At 48.1% G+C, this 16,615-nt stretch overlaps 1 protein-coding gene across 3 annotated transcripts in view; it reads left to right on the plus strand.

Annotated features, from left to right (window-relative positions):
* LOC144479192 (signal peptide, CUB and EGF-like domain-containing protein 3) overlaps positions 1 to 16,615 on the plus strand; it is a 399,824-nt gene that overhangs the window by 269,350 nt on the left and 113,859 nt on the right. For all 3 annotated transcript variants that reach the window (XM_078197827.1, XM_078197828.1, XM_078197829.1), the window contains one exon: positions 14,397 to 14,513. In XM_078197827.1, coding sequence (XP_078053953.1) covers positions 14,397 to 14,513 — 117 coding nt within the window. The remainder of the gene's footprint in view (positions 1 to 14,396; positions 14,514 to 16,615) is intronic.

Here is a 16,615-nt window from a genome sequence, read left to right on the forward strand (position 1 = left end):
CAGACCAGCCAGCGAATTGTAAACAGCCGCCACTCTCTGGGTGAAGAAGGTTTTCCTCATGTCCCCTCGAAACTACTCGACCGATCACCTTAAACCTCCAGCCCTTGGAAAATGACCTCTCTGCTGAAGGAAACAAGGCATCCCTGTCCACTCTATCTAGGCCGCTCATAATCTTATGCACTTCAATCAAGTCATCTCGGCCTCCTCTGTTCGAAGGAATACAACCCTAGCCTATCCAATCTCTCCTCATAATTGAGAAGAGATTCCTCAGCTTTGGAAGTTTCAAGCCGTGGCAACATTCTTGTGAATCTTCTCTGCACTCTCTCCAGAGGAATTATGTATTTTCTACTATGTGGCATCGAGAACTGTACACAATTCCAGCTGTGGCCTCACCAACGTATTATACACGGTTGGAACAGAACTGCGCTGGCCTCTTGGAAGTTGATATTTTTTTGCCAGGTTTTGAATAAAACCAAGGAGGAAAGAAGAGTGACTGAGTCAGGAATGAGGGCAGCTGTTGCTGTTGCTTCTAGTCTGTAACATGGCTGCGGAGTGAAAGAGAAAGAGGGGGAAGGTCTGGCAGGAGGGAGGGAGGAAGAGGGGGAAAGTCTGGGAGGGAGGAAGAGGGGGAAAGTCTGGGAGGAGGGAGGGAGGAAGAGGGGGAAGGTCTGGGGGGAAGGAGGGAGGAGGATGAACAGGAGGCAGGCAGGTAGGAGCATCCTGAGCCCCATCTAACTGGAAGAATTGAGAGAGAGCAAATTGTGAGGTTCTACTTCTACTGAAACAAGTGCCCCACCCCAACATGGACACACACTGCTTAGCACTGCTGCCTCACAGTGCCAGGGACCCAGGTTCAATTCCCGGCTTGGGTCACTGTCTGTGCGGAGTCTGCACATTCTCCCCATGTCTGCGTGGGTTTCCTCCGGGTGCTCCAGTTTCCTCCCACAGTCCGAAAGATGTGCTGGTTCAGTGCATTGGCCATTCTCCCTCAGTGTACCCGAACAGGCACCAGAGTGCAGCGACTAGGGGATTTTCACAGTAACTTCATTGCAGTGTTAATGTAAGCCTACTTGGCAATGTGGTCGATTCTTAACGCCCCTCTGAATAGCAAGCCACTTAATTCAAGGTGTGGTGAACCATCGTTGGTTCACCACTGGGGTTGTTATTGTGTTACTGTTGGGCTAGGGTGTTGTTGTTATGGGGGTTGTACTATGTTGTTGGGATAGGGTGTTTACCTGTCCTAAGTGTTATCATGGCACACTCCAGTGGGGTCCCGCCTCCGGTGGCAGGGTATAAGACCCCCTGCTCCGGCAGGACCCCTTCAGTCTGAACGGGTGAATTTGTGTTAGTAGTTTCATTGTTAATGTATTAAAGCCTTCAGTACTAAAGCCTTGTTTCCGGGTGCTCATTGAGGTGCATCAATTTAATACATTAACTGAGAATATGGAGCAGATCCTAAAACCGGATCGTCTGACACTGGACCCACATGCGGTCGGTGCAGCTAACACGTTCGAACATTGGTGGAAGTGCTTCGAGGACTACCTGGCAGCCTCGGTAGCTATCACTACGGACAGTGATAGACTCCAGGTCCTCCACGCAAGGGTAAGCGACACGATTTACCTAGCCATTCGTGCAGCTTCCACTTACCAGGGTGCCGTCGAGCTCCTAAAGAATAGGTACATTACGCCACCCAACGAGATTCACGCTCGTTATCTCCTCGCTACACGACGTCGGCAGTCGGGCGAGACCATAGAAGACTACGCCAATGAACTCCTGCAGCTTGCCAGGGCTTGTGACTGTAAGGACGTCTCCGCCGAGCAGTACATGCACGACCTCGCCCGAGACGCGTTCGTAGCAGGGGTAGGGTCCTCGTATATCAGACTTAAATTACTAGAAAAGGGGAAACTCAACTTGACCCAGGCAATGGGGATGGCCGTGAGGTTGGAGGCGGTGTCGAAGAGCTTGGCGCTGTACCCCGAGGACCACGTGCAGTCAACGTGGTTGGAGCAAGCTCTGCTCCCTCCTCGCCCCGCGAACCCGCGCTCCCAGATCGATTCGACGACGGCGGCAGCTCCAGGGGGCCAGCGATGCTATTTTTGCGGTGGGGCTAAGCATCCACGGCAGCAGTGTCCGGCAAGAACGGCAATCTGCAGCCAGTGCGGTAAAAAAGGCCACTACAGCAAAGTCTGCAGGTCCAAACCTAAAAACGGCAGTGCAGCTTGTAACCCTCCAGAACGGAGACCATCTCCTTCGGCGCTGCAGTACCCACGAGGTCCGACCACGTGCGACCTCAGGACGGCGCCATCGTGGCAAACAGAGGAGGAGGAAGACCACCAGGAGTCGCTGCGCTTGGCGCCCTCGCCCATGTGCGATTCATGGGGGCGGCCATCATGGTCCACGACGACTAGGAGCGACCAGCAGGGGTCCTCAGCATCCACATCGGCAGCATGCAGTGACGCCCAGGGGCCAACGGTGGCGTCGATCTCTCTGGATCAGACCAGGCATTTCAGACTGGAACATTCTATGATGGAGGTAAAGGTTAGTGGCAGAACTGTAAATTGTCTGTTTGACAGTGGGAGCACCGAAAGTTTCATACACCCTGAAACTGCTAAAAGGTGTGGACTCCGGGTTCTCCCTGCCAAGCAGACCATTTCCATGGCATCACAGTCCCGGTCTGTACCGATCCAAGGACGATGTATGGTAACTCTTGAGGTACAGGGCACAGTCTACGAGCAATACAGGCTCCTTGTGTTACCTCACCTTTGCGCGCCAATTCTCCTCGGACTAAATTTTATGGTCCACATGAAGAGTGTGATCCTACAGTACGGTGGGCCACTCCCTTCACTGGCCGTAGGGAACCAGCCGCAGCCTCCAAATTGCCCAAAACGCCCCGCGTGCAATCTATCCACCCTGAAGATCACGACACCATCCCTTTTTAAAAATCTGGTACCTGGCTGCAAGCCCATCGCTACTAAAAGTAGGCGTTACAGCGCTGAGGACCGGATCTTTATTAGATCTGAGGTTCAGCGGCTCCTCAAGGAAGGGATCATACAGGCCAGTGCTAGTCCGTGGAGAGCGCAGGTCGTGGTAGTCAAAAGCGGGAACAAACCTCGGATGGTCATCGACTATAGTCAGACCATTAATAGATACACGCAGCTGGATGCGTATCCTCTCCCGCGCATTTCTGATATGGTCAATCAGATTGCGCAGTACCGAGTGTTTTCTACCATAGACCTTAAGTCCGCCTACCATCAACTCCCCATCCGCCCAGAGGACCGACAATATACGGCCTTTGAGGCGGATGGTCGTCTATACCAATTCCTCAGGGTTCCATTTGGTGTCACCAATGGGGTCTCGGTCTTCCAGCGTGCTATGGACCGAATGGTGGACCAGAACGGGTTGCGGGCTACCTTCCCGTACCTGGATAACGTCACCACCTGCGGCCATGACCAGCAGGACCATGACACGAATCTCCAACACTTTCTGCGCACTGCATCTCGCCTGAATCTGACCTATAACAGGGAGAAGTGCGTATTCCGTACGCGTAAGTTAGCCATCCTCGGATACGTGGTGGAAAACGGGGTCATTGGCCCTGATCCAGACCGTATGTGACCACTCACTGAACTTCCCTTGCCCGCTAGCACGAAAGCACTCAGGAGATGCCTCGGGTTCTTTTCGTACTATGCACAGTGGGTCCCCAACTATGCGGACAAAGCTCGTCCGCTCATTAAGTCCACGACCTTCCCACTTACGCCGGAGGCCCAATTGGCCTTCAAGGTTTTGAAAAGCGACATTTCGAAAGCCACGATGCACGCGGTGGATGAATCCATCCCCTTCCAGGTGGAGAGTGATGCATCTGATTTCGCCCTAGCCGCCACACTAAACCAGGCAGGCAGGCCCGTCGCGTTTTTTTCCCGCACCCTTCAAGGCCCCGAAATTCGGCACTCAGCGGTGGAGAAGGAGGCTCAGGCCATTGTGGAGGCAGTCAGACACTGGCGCCATTACCTGGCAGGTAAGCGGTTCACCCTGATCACGGATCAACGATCCGTGGCGTTTATGTTTAGTAACACGCAGAGGGGCAAGATCAAGAACGATAAGATCTTGCGGTGGAGAATTGAGCTCTCCACCTATAATTACGATATTATGTATCGTCCAGGGAAGCTCAATGAGCCCTCGGATGCCCTCTCGCGCGGAACATGCGCCATCATGCAGGAGGACCGCTTGAAGGCTCTCCACAATGATCTGTGTCATCCTGGAGTCACCAGACTCTACCACTTCATAAAAGCCCGCAACCTACCCTACTCGGTGGAGGAGGTCAGGTCAGTTACTAGAAGTTGTCGGATTTGCGCAGAATGCAAACCACACTTTTATCGACCAGACCGGGCACATTTGGTCAAGGCCACTCGCCCTTTTGAGAGGCTGAGTGTAGATTTTAAGGGCCCCCTTCCCTCAACGGATCGGAATGTCTATTTTCTTAACATAATAGACGAATTTTCCCGGTTTCCGTTTGTTTTCCCCTGTGCGGACACGTCGACTGCCACCGTCATCAAGGCATTCAGTGAGCTTTTTACCCTGTTCGGGTACCCCTGCTATATTCATAGCGACAGGGGCTCGTCGTTCATGAGCAACGACTTGAGGCAATTCCTGCTCTCATTCGGGATTGCCTCTAGTAGAACCACGAGCTACAACCCTAGGGGTAACGGACAGGTGGAAAGGGAGAATGCTACAGTCTGGAAGGCTGTCCTACTGGCACTGAAATCCAAGGGCCTTCCAGTCTCCCGGTGGCAGGAGGTCCTTCCAAATGCGCTCCATTCTATCCGCTCCCTCCTGTGTACGGCAACCAATGCTACTCCCCACGAGAGGATGTTCTCATTCCCTCGGAAGTCGTCCTCGGGGACCTCATTGCCAGCCTGGTTGACGTACCCAGGACCCGTCCTTCTGCGGCGCCATGTGAGGGCTCGCAAGTCCGACCCCTTGGTCGAACCGGTCCAACTCCTCCACGCCAACCCTCAGTATGCCTATGTGGCATATCCTGACGGGCGAGAGGACACTGTCTCCATTAGAGACCTGGCGCCCGCAGGGGACGTAGCAACTCCTGTCGCTCCTATTCCCCCAGTCACAGATCCACTACTCCTCATTACTTCCCCAGACGTGGCGCGGTCAGCACCGGGACCAGTGCATAACACTTTTACTCCCATGTACAGCTTGCCTGAGACTCGGAGATCGGCGCCACCATCATCACCACCACCACCACCACCAAACGTTCCAGGATCCCCTGCACCATCGCCTCATCAGGGCCGGCCGGCCCGGGAGTCTTTGAGGGGACAGCCAGATGTTGCTTTGAGAGAGCCACCGCAAGCACCTGCTCCGGTTTCGCAACCGGTGTTGAGAAGATCGCAGCGTCGGTGTGGTCCTCCAGACCGTCTGGACTTGTGAATCCTGTTATTTTTTTTTGTCATTGTCTGTTTTCATCCACCCCGCCACCTTTGGTTCCTAAAGGAGGGGTGAATGTGGTGAACCATCGTTGGTTCACCACTGGGGTTGTTATTGTGTTACTGTTGGGCTAGGGTGTTGTTGTTATGGGGGTTGTACTATGTTGTTGGGATAGGGTGTTTACCTGTCCTAAGTGTTATCATGGCACACTCCAGTGGGGTCCCGCCTCCGGTGGCAGGGTATAAGACCCCCTGCTCCGGCAGGACCCCTTCAGTCTGAACGGGTGAATTTGTGTTAGTAGTTTCATTGTTAATGTATTAAAGCCTTCAGTACTAAAGCCTTGTTTCCGGGTGCTCATTGAGGTGCATCACAAGGGCGGTTAAGGTTGGGCAACAAATGTTGGCCTTGCCAGCGATGAAAGAATGAGGGAAAAAGATAAAGTGATTTCAATGTTATCTTTTTACTGCTGTTCCTTGCATGGATGTTGCTCTCTGAAGTAGTATTGCCTCTCTATCCCTTCCCGTCCCACTCAGCTATTTTTTACCCACATTGATATAGTTTTCTGATGCCTCAAGTTTTATTTATGGATTCCTACATCAGCCTTCACCTGAATCCTTCTCCCCCTCAGTTAATTTAACACCCTTTCCTTCCTCTGACGATATTTACTGGTGCACACACTCATATTTGTATGTTCAGCTATTGTTTTTAGCTGAGGCGAAATTGGAGAGCTGTTTTTAAATCCAAAGATTTTTAAAGTCCAAAGATGTGCAGGTTAGGTGGATTGGCCATGCTAAAGTGTCAGGAGATTAGCAGGGTAAATTTGTGGGGTTATGGGAATGAGGCCTGGGTGGGATTGTGGTCGGTGCAGACTCGATGGGCCGAATGGCCTCCTTCTGCATGGTGGGGTTTCTATGATAAATGTTCAACACGCAATTCTCTTACTTTCCACCACTGAATTGGTGACAGTTCACATGTATGAATGCATTTGTAAATTTATAAAGACTTTTGCATGTTTTTTTCTGGTCTTGCTTTACTGACCCACTGTAACGGTAAGGGAATGTGTGCAGACTCCCAGAAAAGGGGCTGATCCCCCACACATCATTCCCAATTAGGGAAGAATGAAACAGCTCCCCTGTGCGAAGCCCCTCAAAGGGTAATGAATCAACCCAGCAAGACGATTAATCTACTTAGGCAGGGGCCTTTATATCCCACTGTCAAACTCCAGGGACAGTTATCAAACTGTCTAGGCCTTAAAGAGTGTGCTGTCTTGGGACTGTACATAAACCATATCGGAAAAACCTGTTCAACTGTAATCTGCAAGGAAGGATTATGACTGACTTAAATGGAAATTCTGCACTCCTGGCCAAGGGTTGATATTGATGTGTTGAATTGAGAATAAAAAGCAACTGAACGTGTTTAGAATCTATAGTCCCACCAAGGTACAATTCCACAGCAACAAGTAGATCCCTCAGACTTGGTTAGATTTAAAACGAATCAGCAAATAAGAAATGGCGTGTTTTTGTTTAGAAAGAATTAACACATTTTACATTTGTTCAATTCTAATGAATTCTCCACAGGCCTCACATTACGCAGTTTGCAGTGTTTACGTTGGCTGCCAGCAGTCAATTGGGAATCATCACTGGCTTTTCTGATTGTACTCCTGTGACTTGCAGAGCTTAGCCGGCCAACTGAAAACTTTAAATGCTTGTCATGGATGACAGGGCCAAGAATATCTGGATTAATGCTGCCCTCCCCCCTCCCCATCGCTCCATGCTATTGAAATATTTTATACATAGAGCTGGATCTGCATTGTATGAAGGTCAATAGTTGAGGTTTCACTGGCATTCCACCTACCATCAGTAAACTCGGCCCAGTGGCTCAGGATCTGCCATACAACCTCCATAATTAAAATTAATTCCAGAACGGGAGAGAAATGTTATTAACCATCTCCCCTCATCATCTGCCATTTCCCATCTCTCTGCCTTTGATTTTGAATTTGATTTGATTTGATTTATTATTGTCACATGTATTAACATAGTGAAAAGTATTGCTTCTTGCGTGCTCTGGAGACAAAGCATACCGTTCATAGAGAAGGAAACGAGAGAGTGCAGAATGTAGTGTTACAGTCATAGCTAGGGAGTAGAGAAAGATCACCTTAATGCGAGGTAAGTCCATTCAAAAGTCTGACAGCAGCAGGGGAGAAGCTGTTCTTGAGTCGGTTGGTACGTGACCTCAGACTTTTGTATCTTTTTCCCGATAGAATAAGGTGGAAGAGAGAATGTCCGGGGTGTGTGGGGTCCTTAATTATGCTGGCTGCTTTGCCGAGGCAGCGGGAAGTGTAGACAGAGTCAATGGATGGGAGGCTGGTTTGCGTGATGGATTGGGCTACATTCACGACCTTTTGTAGTTCCCCAGAATGGAAGAAATACAACAGAGTAACGTGAAGGACTTGTGATGACAGGATTGTGAGGATTTCAGGGATTGTTTCCACTCTTTTAATAATTTTACTGTTGTTCCTATAAGAGAATTTTACGCTCTATAATCTGGGAATCGTGCTAGTCATTTTAAGCGCAAAATAAACCAAGTGGGCGAGTGAGATGTGAAACGTTTTTAAACCTGTATCCTGAACCCAGCCACCTGCTTCAGTTCTAATGGGGTTGGCAGGGAGGTGGTTTGGTCATTTACATATTGTAATGTGGCTGCCTGCCTCAGATTTAACCTGTTTTCCAGGTTTAACCCTGGCCGGCCGAGATTCCCAGACCTTGGGAAACCCGGCAGCTGAATGGAAGAGAGGATCACTTCAAGGAAGAGGTGAATACCTTCACAGCACTGCTTCTGGGCCAGGAGGATTGCTTCCCCATCACCACAACCCCCACCGCCCCCAACCTGGCTCCCAGCTCCAAGCTACCCTGCAATATCAGTCCCTTCCAATGGCTCCCACTGATCCAAATGCAGACTTTACTCCCTGCTTCTGGCCTGTGGCCTCCTCTGGAGTGTTCTCCTCCAGACACACTGCCAAACCTATCAATCAGGCTCACTTCTGGGCAAGGAGCCTACTCCTTGGCTCCAGTCAAAGCTCCACTGAGCATAACTCCTCCTCACCATGCTCCAAAAACCCCCTCCAGTCAAGTTTGTGTTAGGGACCAGATCAGAAACTCCAAAGTATATTGTGAAGTTAGCCTAGAACCTAACTTTTACATTTGATTTTGGCACAAGGGTGAGCATCATTCAATTGACCTACTAGGAAACTTTTATCAAAACAAACTTTATTTAAGATGTGGCACGGTGGCACAGTGGGTTAGCACTGCTGCCTCACAGAGCCAGGCACCCAGGTTCAATTCCGGCCTCGGGTCACTGTCTGTGTGGAGTTGCACATTCTCCCCGTGTTTGCGTGGGTTTCCTCCGGATGCTCCGGTTTCCTCCCACAGTCCAAAGATGTGCGGGTTAGGTGGATTGGCCATGCTAAATTGCCCCTTAGTGTCAGGGGGATTAGCAGGGTAAATATGAGAGGGTTGTGGGAATAGGGCCTGGGTGGGATTGTGGTTGGTGCAGACTCGATGGGCCAAATAGCCTCCTTCGGCACTGTAAGGATTCTATGATACTCTCGGTTTCTATGGGACTCTATGAAGACCACAGTTAGAATATAACAAAAAGAATTGGCATCACTTTTACCAGTTAAAATACTTAAAGATGACAAGTTATAATTCTTAATAGCTATCCATTATTCCAATTTAAGCAGAATCGCCATTAACATAAACCCCTTTTTTAAAATCAGCACAAAAACAGTTACCCTCACGTGACTTTGTCAAACGCTTTACTAAAGTCCATATAGACGACATCCACGGCCCTTCCCTCGTCAACCATTCTAGTCACTTCTTCAAAAAACTCCACCAGGTTAGTGAGGCATGACCTCCCTCTCACAAAACCATGCTGACTATCGTTAATGAGTTTATTCCTTTCTAAATGCGCATACATTCTATCTCAAAGAATCCTCTCCAACAACTTCCCTACCACGGACGTCAAGCTCACCGGCCTATAATTCCCCGGGTTATCCTTCCTACCCTTCTTAAATAACGGGACCACATTAGCTATCCTCCAATCCTCTGGGACCTCACCTGTGTCCAGTGCCAAGACAAAGATTTCCGTCAGAGGCCCAGCGATTTCATCTCTCGTCTCCCTGAGCAGCCTTGGATAGATTCCATCAGGCCCTGGGGATTTGTCAGTCTTTATATTCCCTAATAAACCTAACACTTCCTCCCTTGTAATGGAGATTTTCTCTAACGGGCCAACACTCCCCTCCGAGACACTCCCAGTCAACACATCCCTCTCCTTTGTGAATACCGATGCAAAGAATTCATTTAGGATCTCCCCTACTTCTTTGGGCTCTAAGCATAATTCCCCACTTTTGTCCCTGAGAGGTCTGATTTTTTCCCTGACAACCCTTTTGTTCCTAACGTATGAATAAAATGCCTTGGGATTCTCCTTAATCATGTCTGCCAAGGACATTTCGTGACCCCTTTTTGCCCTTCTAATTCCTCGTTTGAGTTCTTTCCTACTTTCTTTGTACTCCTCCAGAGCTCCCTCCGTTTTTATACCGTTGGTGGACCTAACGTACACCTCTCTTTTCTTTTTGACCAATGCCTCAATTTCCCTGGTTATCCACGGTTCTCGAATCCTACCCTTCCTATCCTTCTTTTTTACAGGCACATGCCTATCCTGCAGCCCTAACAACTGTTCCTTAAAAGACTCCCACATGCCAGATGTGGATTTAACCTCAAACAGCCTCTTCCAATCAACAGCTGCCAATTTCTGCCTAATCCCACTAAAGTTAGCCTTCCCCCAATCCAATACCTTACCCTTGGGACACCACTCATCCTTTTCCATCACTATCCTGAAGCTAACAGAATTGTGGTCACTATTTGCCACATGTTCCCCTACCGAAACTTTGAAGACCTGACCGGGCTCATTCCCCAGTACTAGGTCCAGTATAGCCCCCTCTCTAGTCGGGCTATCTACATATTGTTCCAACAGGTTTATTTGGTAGCACAAGCTTTTGTAGTGTCGCTCCTTCAAGCACTCACTTCAGGCACTCACCTGATGAAGGAGCAGCGCTCCGAAAGCTCATGCTACCAAATAAACCTGTTGGACTTTAACCTGGTGTTGTGAGACTACTTACTGTAATAATCTGCACATTGAATTAAATAGTCTTCTTATACCACACTATTATACATGCTTTGGAACGGCCAATGTTATACTCAGGCTAATATATTTATTTATAATTTAATTTATAATTAAATAGACAACAGCAATAACTTGCCTTTAATGTCTCAAAGTGCTCTGTAGAAGTGTCATGTGACTATAATTGAACCTGAGTGGAAGGGGGAACTGTTAGGAAGGATGACGATGACCCGGTTAGAGGTTTATGGAGAATCCTGAGGGTGGAATGAGGGAATGTGGAAGCAAAGGAGTTTAGAGAATGGGTTTCGGAGCGTGGGGCTCAGACAGGCAAAGCCTCAGCTACAGTTTGAAGTGAGCGAGAGATGCACATGAAACCCGAGCAGGAAACAGTTAACAAAATCCTGGCAGAGAGAAATAAACAGGAATTAAAGAGAAACACCTGTGATAAGTTAATTGCCTTTCGTGAGAACTGCTTCGAAAGACTTTGGGGTTTTTAAGAACGAAACCCTGGTGACTCCACGCTTTGCTAAGTTTCGGTGTTACGTAAATTGCCATGTCTTCCTCAAGCATGACATTTAAAGTACGCTTTCCACTTAACAGAGAACTGAGAAGATCAAAAGGGAAATAATGACAGAGGTTTTAGTTTGTTGGAGTTCAGCCTGTCGTGCTTCATTTTTCTCAGACTTGCATCCAAGTGCATTGTCAGTGCTCTTAAAATCTCCATCTGTACCGACCTACCTGCCTACTACGAGTAAATATAGATTTACATTTAAGTTAGTTAATATATTCAACAAGCAATCCCGCTTCCCATATCCATTTGTCCCTTCGGGTTGTGCCTTGAAATGAGGAGGACATTTTCCACGCAGCGCAGCCCATGGCAAGAAGCTGCGAGTCGAGTCTTTTTAACGTGAGGAGGCTTTTACGCTGCAGCTACCACACAGTGTGTGGCTGTTCTGTTCATAAGTTCATAAGATATAGGAGCAAAATGAGGCCATTCGGCCCATCGAGTCCACTCCGCCATTCGATCATGGCTGATATGCTCCTCATCCCCATTTTCCTGCCTTCTCCCCATAACCCTTCAACCCATTCCCAATTAAAAATCTGTCTAACTCCTTAAATTTACTCACTGTCCCAGCATCCGCCGCACTTTGGGGTAGCAAATTCCACAGATTCACCCTTTGGGAGAAGTAGTTTCTCCTCAACTCTCTTTTAAATTTGTTACCCCTTATCCTCAGACTCTGACCTCTCGTCCTAGAATGCTTCACCAATGGAAGCATCTACCCCACGTCTACTTTATCCATACCTTTTATCATCTTGTATACCTCAATTTGATCACTCCTTGTTCTTCTAAATTCCAGAGAGTATCGGCCTAAACTGTTCAATCTCTCTTCATACGACAAACCCCTCGTCTCTGGAATCAATCCAGTGAACCTCCTCTGAACTGCCTCCAATGCCACTACATCTTTCCCCAAATACGGGGACCAAAACTGTACACAATACTCCAGGTGCGGCCCCACCAATGCCTTGTATAGTTGCAGCAATACTTCCTCACCTTTATATTCTATTCCTTTAGCTAGAAATGGCAACATTCCATTCACTTTCTTTATTACCTGCTGTATCTGCATGCTAGTTTTCTGGCCAACCAGGAGACTTTCCCACTCATTCCACCTGCCATTTGGAAGGACTTGCAAGGTTGCAAATCAGCCTGTTTGCTCTTATCATGAATGAACCTTCCTTGGCCACCAAGTCCTGGAGCGGGATTTGAACCCAGCGCTCCTGGCTCAGAGGCAGGGACGCTACCCGGTACACTATTTGATTTGATTTATTATTGTCACATGTATTAACACACAGTGAAAAGTATTGGTTCTTGCACGCTATACAGACAAAGCATACTGTTCATAGAGAAGGAAAGGAGAGACTGCAGGATGTAGTGTTACAGTCATGATGTGGAGTTGCCGGCGTTGGACTGGAGTGGTCACAGTGAGTAGTCTCACAACACCAGGTTAAAGTCCAACAGGTTTATTTGGTAGCACGAGCTTTCGGAGTGCCGTTCCTTCATCAGGTGAGTGCCTGATGGCACTCACCTGATGAAGGAGCGGCACTCCGAAAGCTCGTGCTACCAAATAAACCTGTTGGACTTTAACCTGGTGTTGTGAGACTACTTACTGTTACAGTCATAGCTAAGGTGTAGAGAAAGATCAACTTAATGCAAGGTAAGTCCATTCAAAAGTCTGACAGCAGCAGGGAAGAAGCTGTTCTTGAGTCGGTTGGTACGTGACCTCAGACTTTTGTATCCTTTTCCCGACGGAAGAAGGTGGAAGAGAGAATGTCCGGGGTGTGTGGGGTCCTTAATTATGCTGGCTGCTTTGCCGAGGCAGTGGGAAGTGTAGACAGAGTCAATGGATGGGAGGCTGGTTTGCGTGATGGATTGGGCTACATTCATGACCTTTTGTAGTTCCTTGCGGTCTTGGACTTCCTGTTAGTGCTTTTAACCTGTGTTCCTGGCTCATTGCTCCTGTGTTTGGCATGCCTTTTATTCCTTTGCACCTTACCGACACTCCCTTAGCTCTGGTGTAGGATTTACAGCCCCGCTGTGGCGCGTTGCACCCTGGTGGATGCGGCTAGCATTTAAATTTCCGCTCAGTTCAAGAGGGTCCGTAGAATCTTGGCCCAGGACTGAACGCCCATACCAAGTTGTCAACTGCACTGCCCTTCCATATCATAAGCATTAAATACACACCACCTTCGATCTAAACGGGACAGGACAGCAGTCTTGTATCAGCATTTGGTTCAATGATGGAGTCTTCAAAAACACAAGAATTCCACCCGCAGCTGGGTTTGCTGTGAGTTCGACATTTAACTGGTTCCCTAAGTGATTAGGAGAGGATCTGTTTAGATTCAGTGTCGTGTGACGTTTGTACAAGACTTGTGGAGCTGATCGATTGACATTAATTAAATTGTGCTGTCATGTGACACCGAGTCACGTACTTTCATTCTGCGGCAGACAGATTTGCAGGAAGCTCGGCACGTTGCAAATCACTTTTATTCGGGGTAACCTGCGTAGTCTCTGATCTGTCGAGTTGTTCCTACTTTTGAGTTTCACATCAGGAATCTCAGTTTCTGTTGACATTCAGCCTCGGGCTTGCGTGTGTTTTCTGAGCAAGGCCAGCCTCTGCCAGGGCTCCGGGGTAGAAGGTGAGCTGGATCCCGAGGGATTGAGATAGCGCACACGAGCATATCTCACTCCAGAGACAGTAACGTGGACGTGGCAGGGGGTCAGACAGGAAATTGAAAAATAACAGAGAGGAATTTAGTACTTCAGTCGTCAGATCAGGCGTTTGACATTCGGGTTTTAATTAAATCCAGGCTAAAATGAAAGATCAGGTGAAATCACTGGAGTCTCAGTTCAGGCATTAAGCTCAACAACCACGGCAAGAGTTCACAGCACTGGGAAGACGGGAATGTTAGAAAGGAGAAGAAAGGTCTATATAATTGGTATACAACCTTCGCAGCTCCCTTATTCATTGCTCTAACTAAACGAAAAAATCACTAGTTCCAGTTCTATTAAACTCCAGGCTGAGGGGAGGTGCTGGCATCCTCGATGAAACAAAGAGTTGCATTTATATAGCACCTTTCATGATCACCGAATGTCTCAAAGCTCTGTATAGCCAACGAATCACTTTTGAAGTGTCGGCGCTGTGGTAATGTGCATTGTAAAGCTGTCCCCAGTGGGCTTTCTTCTCGTGCTGGTTTGATCTCCACCCACTCTGTTTCTCTTCCCACAGAGACCTGCGCTGTGAACAATGGCGGCTGTGACAGCACCTGTCAGGATGCCGCTACGGGGGTCCGCTGCAGTTGTCCAGTCGGCTTCACATTGCAACCTGACAGGAAGACTTGCAAAGGTCAGTACTTGTCTACATCTCCCGCAGAGCCATTTACTACTTCAGTGTTGATCGCACACTTTAGCGAAATTGCAGTTTCCTCATCCCTTTAGCTAAGTATTCGAACGACTATTGATACGTCTAGCCGAAAGAAGACACAGATGGAGAGTTTCATATCCCTAAAAACAAACTTTTTGGAAATACGCTTGGATGATTGGAGGGTGCAGAATTGAATCTTAAATACCAGAAATTCCCTTGGCTGATGGAGGCTGTTCGAATTTCCCCAAATTCAGGGAGTTTGCGAGACAACCTAGCTTAACTCATGTTGATCGCAGTTGATCATGTTGGCTGCCATTTTGCAATTCCTGAGTTAATAGCCGTCAAGTAGACGGCTGTTAACTCAGGAACTACAAAATGGCAGCCAGTTTCCATTTTAAGAAGTCTCACAACACCAGGTTAAAGGTTTATTTGGAATCACGAGCTTTCGGAGCGCTGCTCCTTCCATTTTCCTTCCAGTTTCCAGTCTATTGGGGTGTACTCTGCGTACAATGGGAGTATTTTCAGATTCTGCTAAAATCTTAGTTCCAATTCACATTCGTTTCCTGAAAATGGTAAAAGTATAAGGATGACGGCAATGGTCGGGGAGTATGACTTGATCTGAGCTTTGAAACCATAAGGCCTTTCTGGCTGGAGTATGGCAATGATTTGATTTGATTTGATTTGATTTATTGTCACATGTATTAACATGTCAGCTACGACTCTCACCAACATTTCCAGATGCACCATAGAAAGCATCCTTTCTGGTTGAATCATAGACAAAACATACAGACAAAGCATACCGTTCATAGAGAAGGAAACGAGAGTGTGCAGAATGTAGTGTTACAGTCATAGCTAGGGTGTAGAGAAAGATCAACTTAATGCAAGGTAAATCCATTCAAAAGTCTGACAGCAGCAGGGAAGAAGCTGTTCTTGAGTCGGTTGGTACGTGACCTCAGACTTTTGTATCTTTTTCCCAAAGGAAGAATGTGGAAGAGAGAATGTCCGGGGTGCGTGGGGTCCTTGATTATGCTGGCTGCTTTGCTGAGGCAGCGGGAAGTGTAGACAGAGTCAATGGATGGGAGGCTGATTTGAGTGATGGATTGGGCTACATTCACGACCTTTTGTAGCTCCTTGCGGTCTTGGGCAGAGCAGGAGCCATACCAAGCTGTGATACAACCAGAAAGGACGCTTTCTATGGTGCATCTGTAAAAGTTGGTGAGGGTCGTAGCTGACATGCCAAATTTCCAACGGGAGGGAGCAGGACAACTGGCAAGAGATGTCAGAGACTGTCGAGAAGGGAAGGAAACATAGGCGAACGATTGAAGAAAAACAGCACCAAGGGTAATGGGCAAGCAATGAGCCTGAGAAAAGAAGAGAACGGGAAATTGGGAAGAGCAATAGTGCAGCAAACGCATCGTAAACTCATTAAAAAAAGCATATTTACAATGGCGTTGTACAATAGCCAGGGCAATCTTCCTCCAAATTCAGTAAATAGAATGAAGCTATAAATCTGTAACATGAAACCATTCCGATGAAATAAGGAGGCCCAATGAGCAGCTGAAACGTCTCAAAGCTGCATAATGCAGCAATCAAGGCTTTATGACCCCTGGGGTACGAACATCAATTATGTAAATTAAAGACTAATTAACTGAAAGGTTAAGCTCATGCGTGACTGTGATTGACAAGAGCGAATGCTTCAAGGCTTCACGAGTTTAGAATTAGATGTAGGAGGAATTGGCACAGCGGTTAGCACTGCTGCCTCACAGCGCCAGGGACCCCGGTTCGATTCCCGGCTTGGGTCACTGTCTGTGTGGAGTCTGCACGTTCTCCCCGTGTCTGCGTGGGTTTCCTCCGGGTGCTCCGGTTTCCTCCCACGGTGCAAAGACGTGCTGGTTAGGTAGATTGACCATCCTAAAAAGATTGACCCTAGTGTGAGGGGGATTAGCAGGGTAAATGTGTGGGGTCATGGGGCTTGGTTGGGATTGTGGTCGGTACAGACTCGATGGGCCAAATGGCCTTCTGTACTGTAGTGATTATATGAATTCTTAATACATATTGAGTAGGCCAGTAACATCGCCTCTCCT

This window comes from Mustelus asterias, chromosome 25, assembly GCF_964213995.1.
Source record: "Mustelus asterias chromosome 25, sMusAst1.hap1.1, whole genome shotgun sequence".
Lineage (NCBI taxonomy): Eukaryota > Metazoa > Chordata > Chondrichthyes > Carcharhiniformes > Triakidae > Mustelus > Mustelus asterias.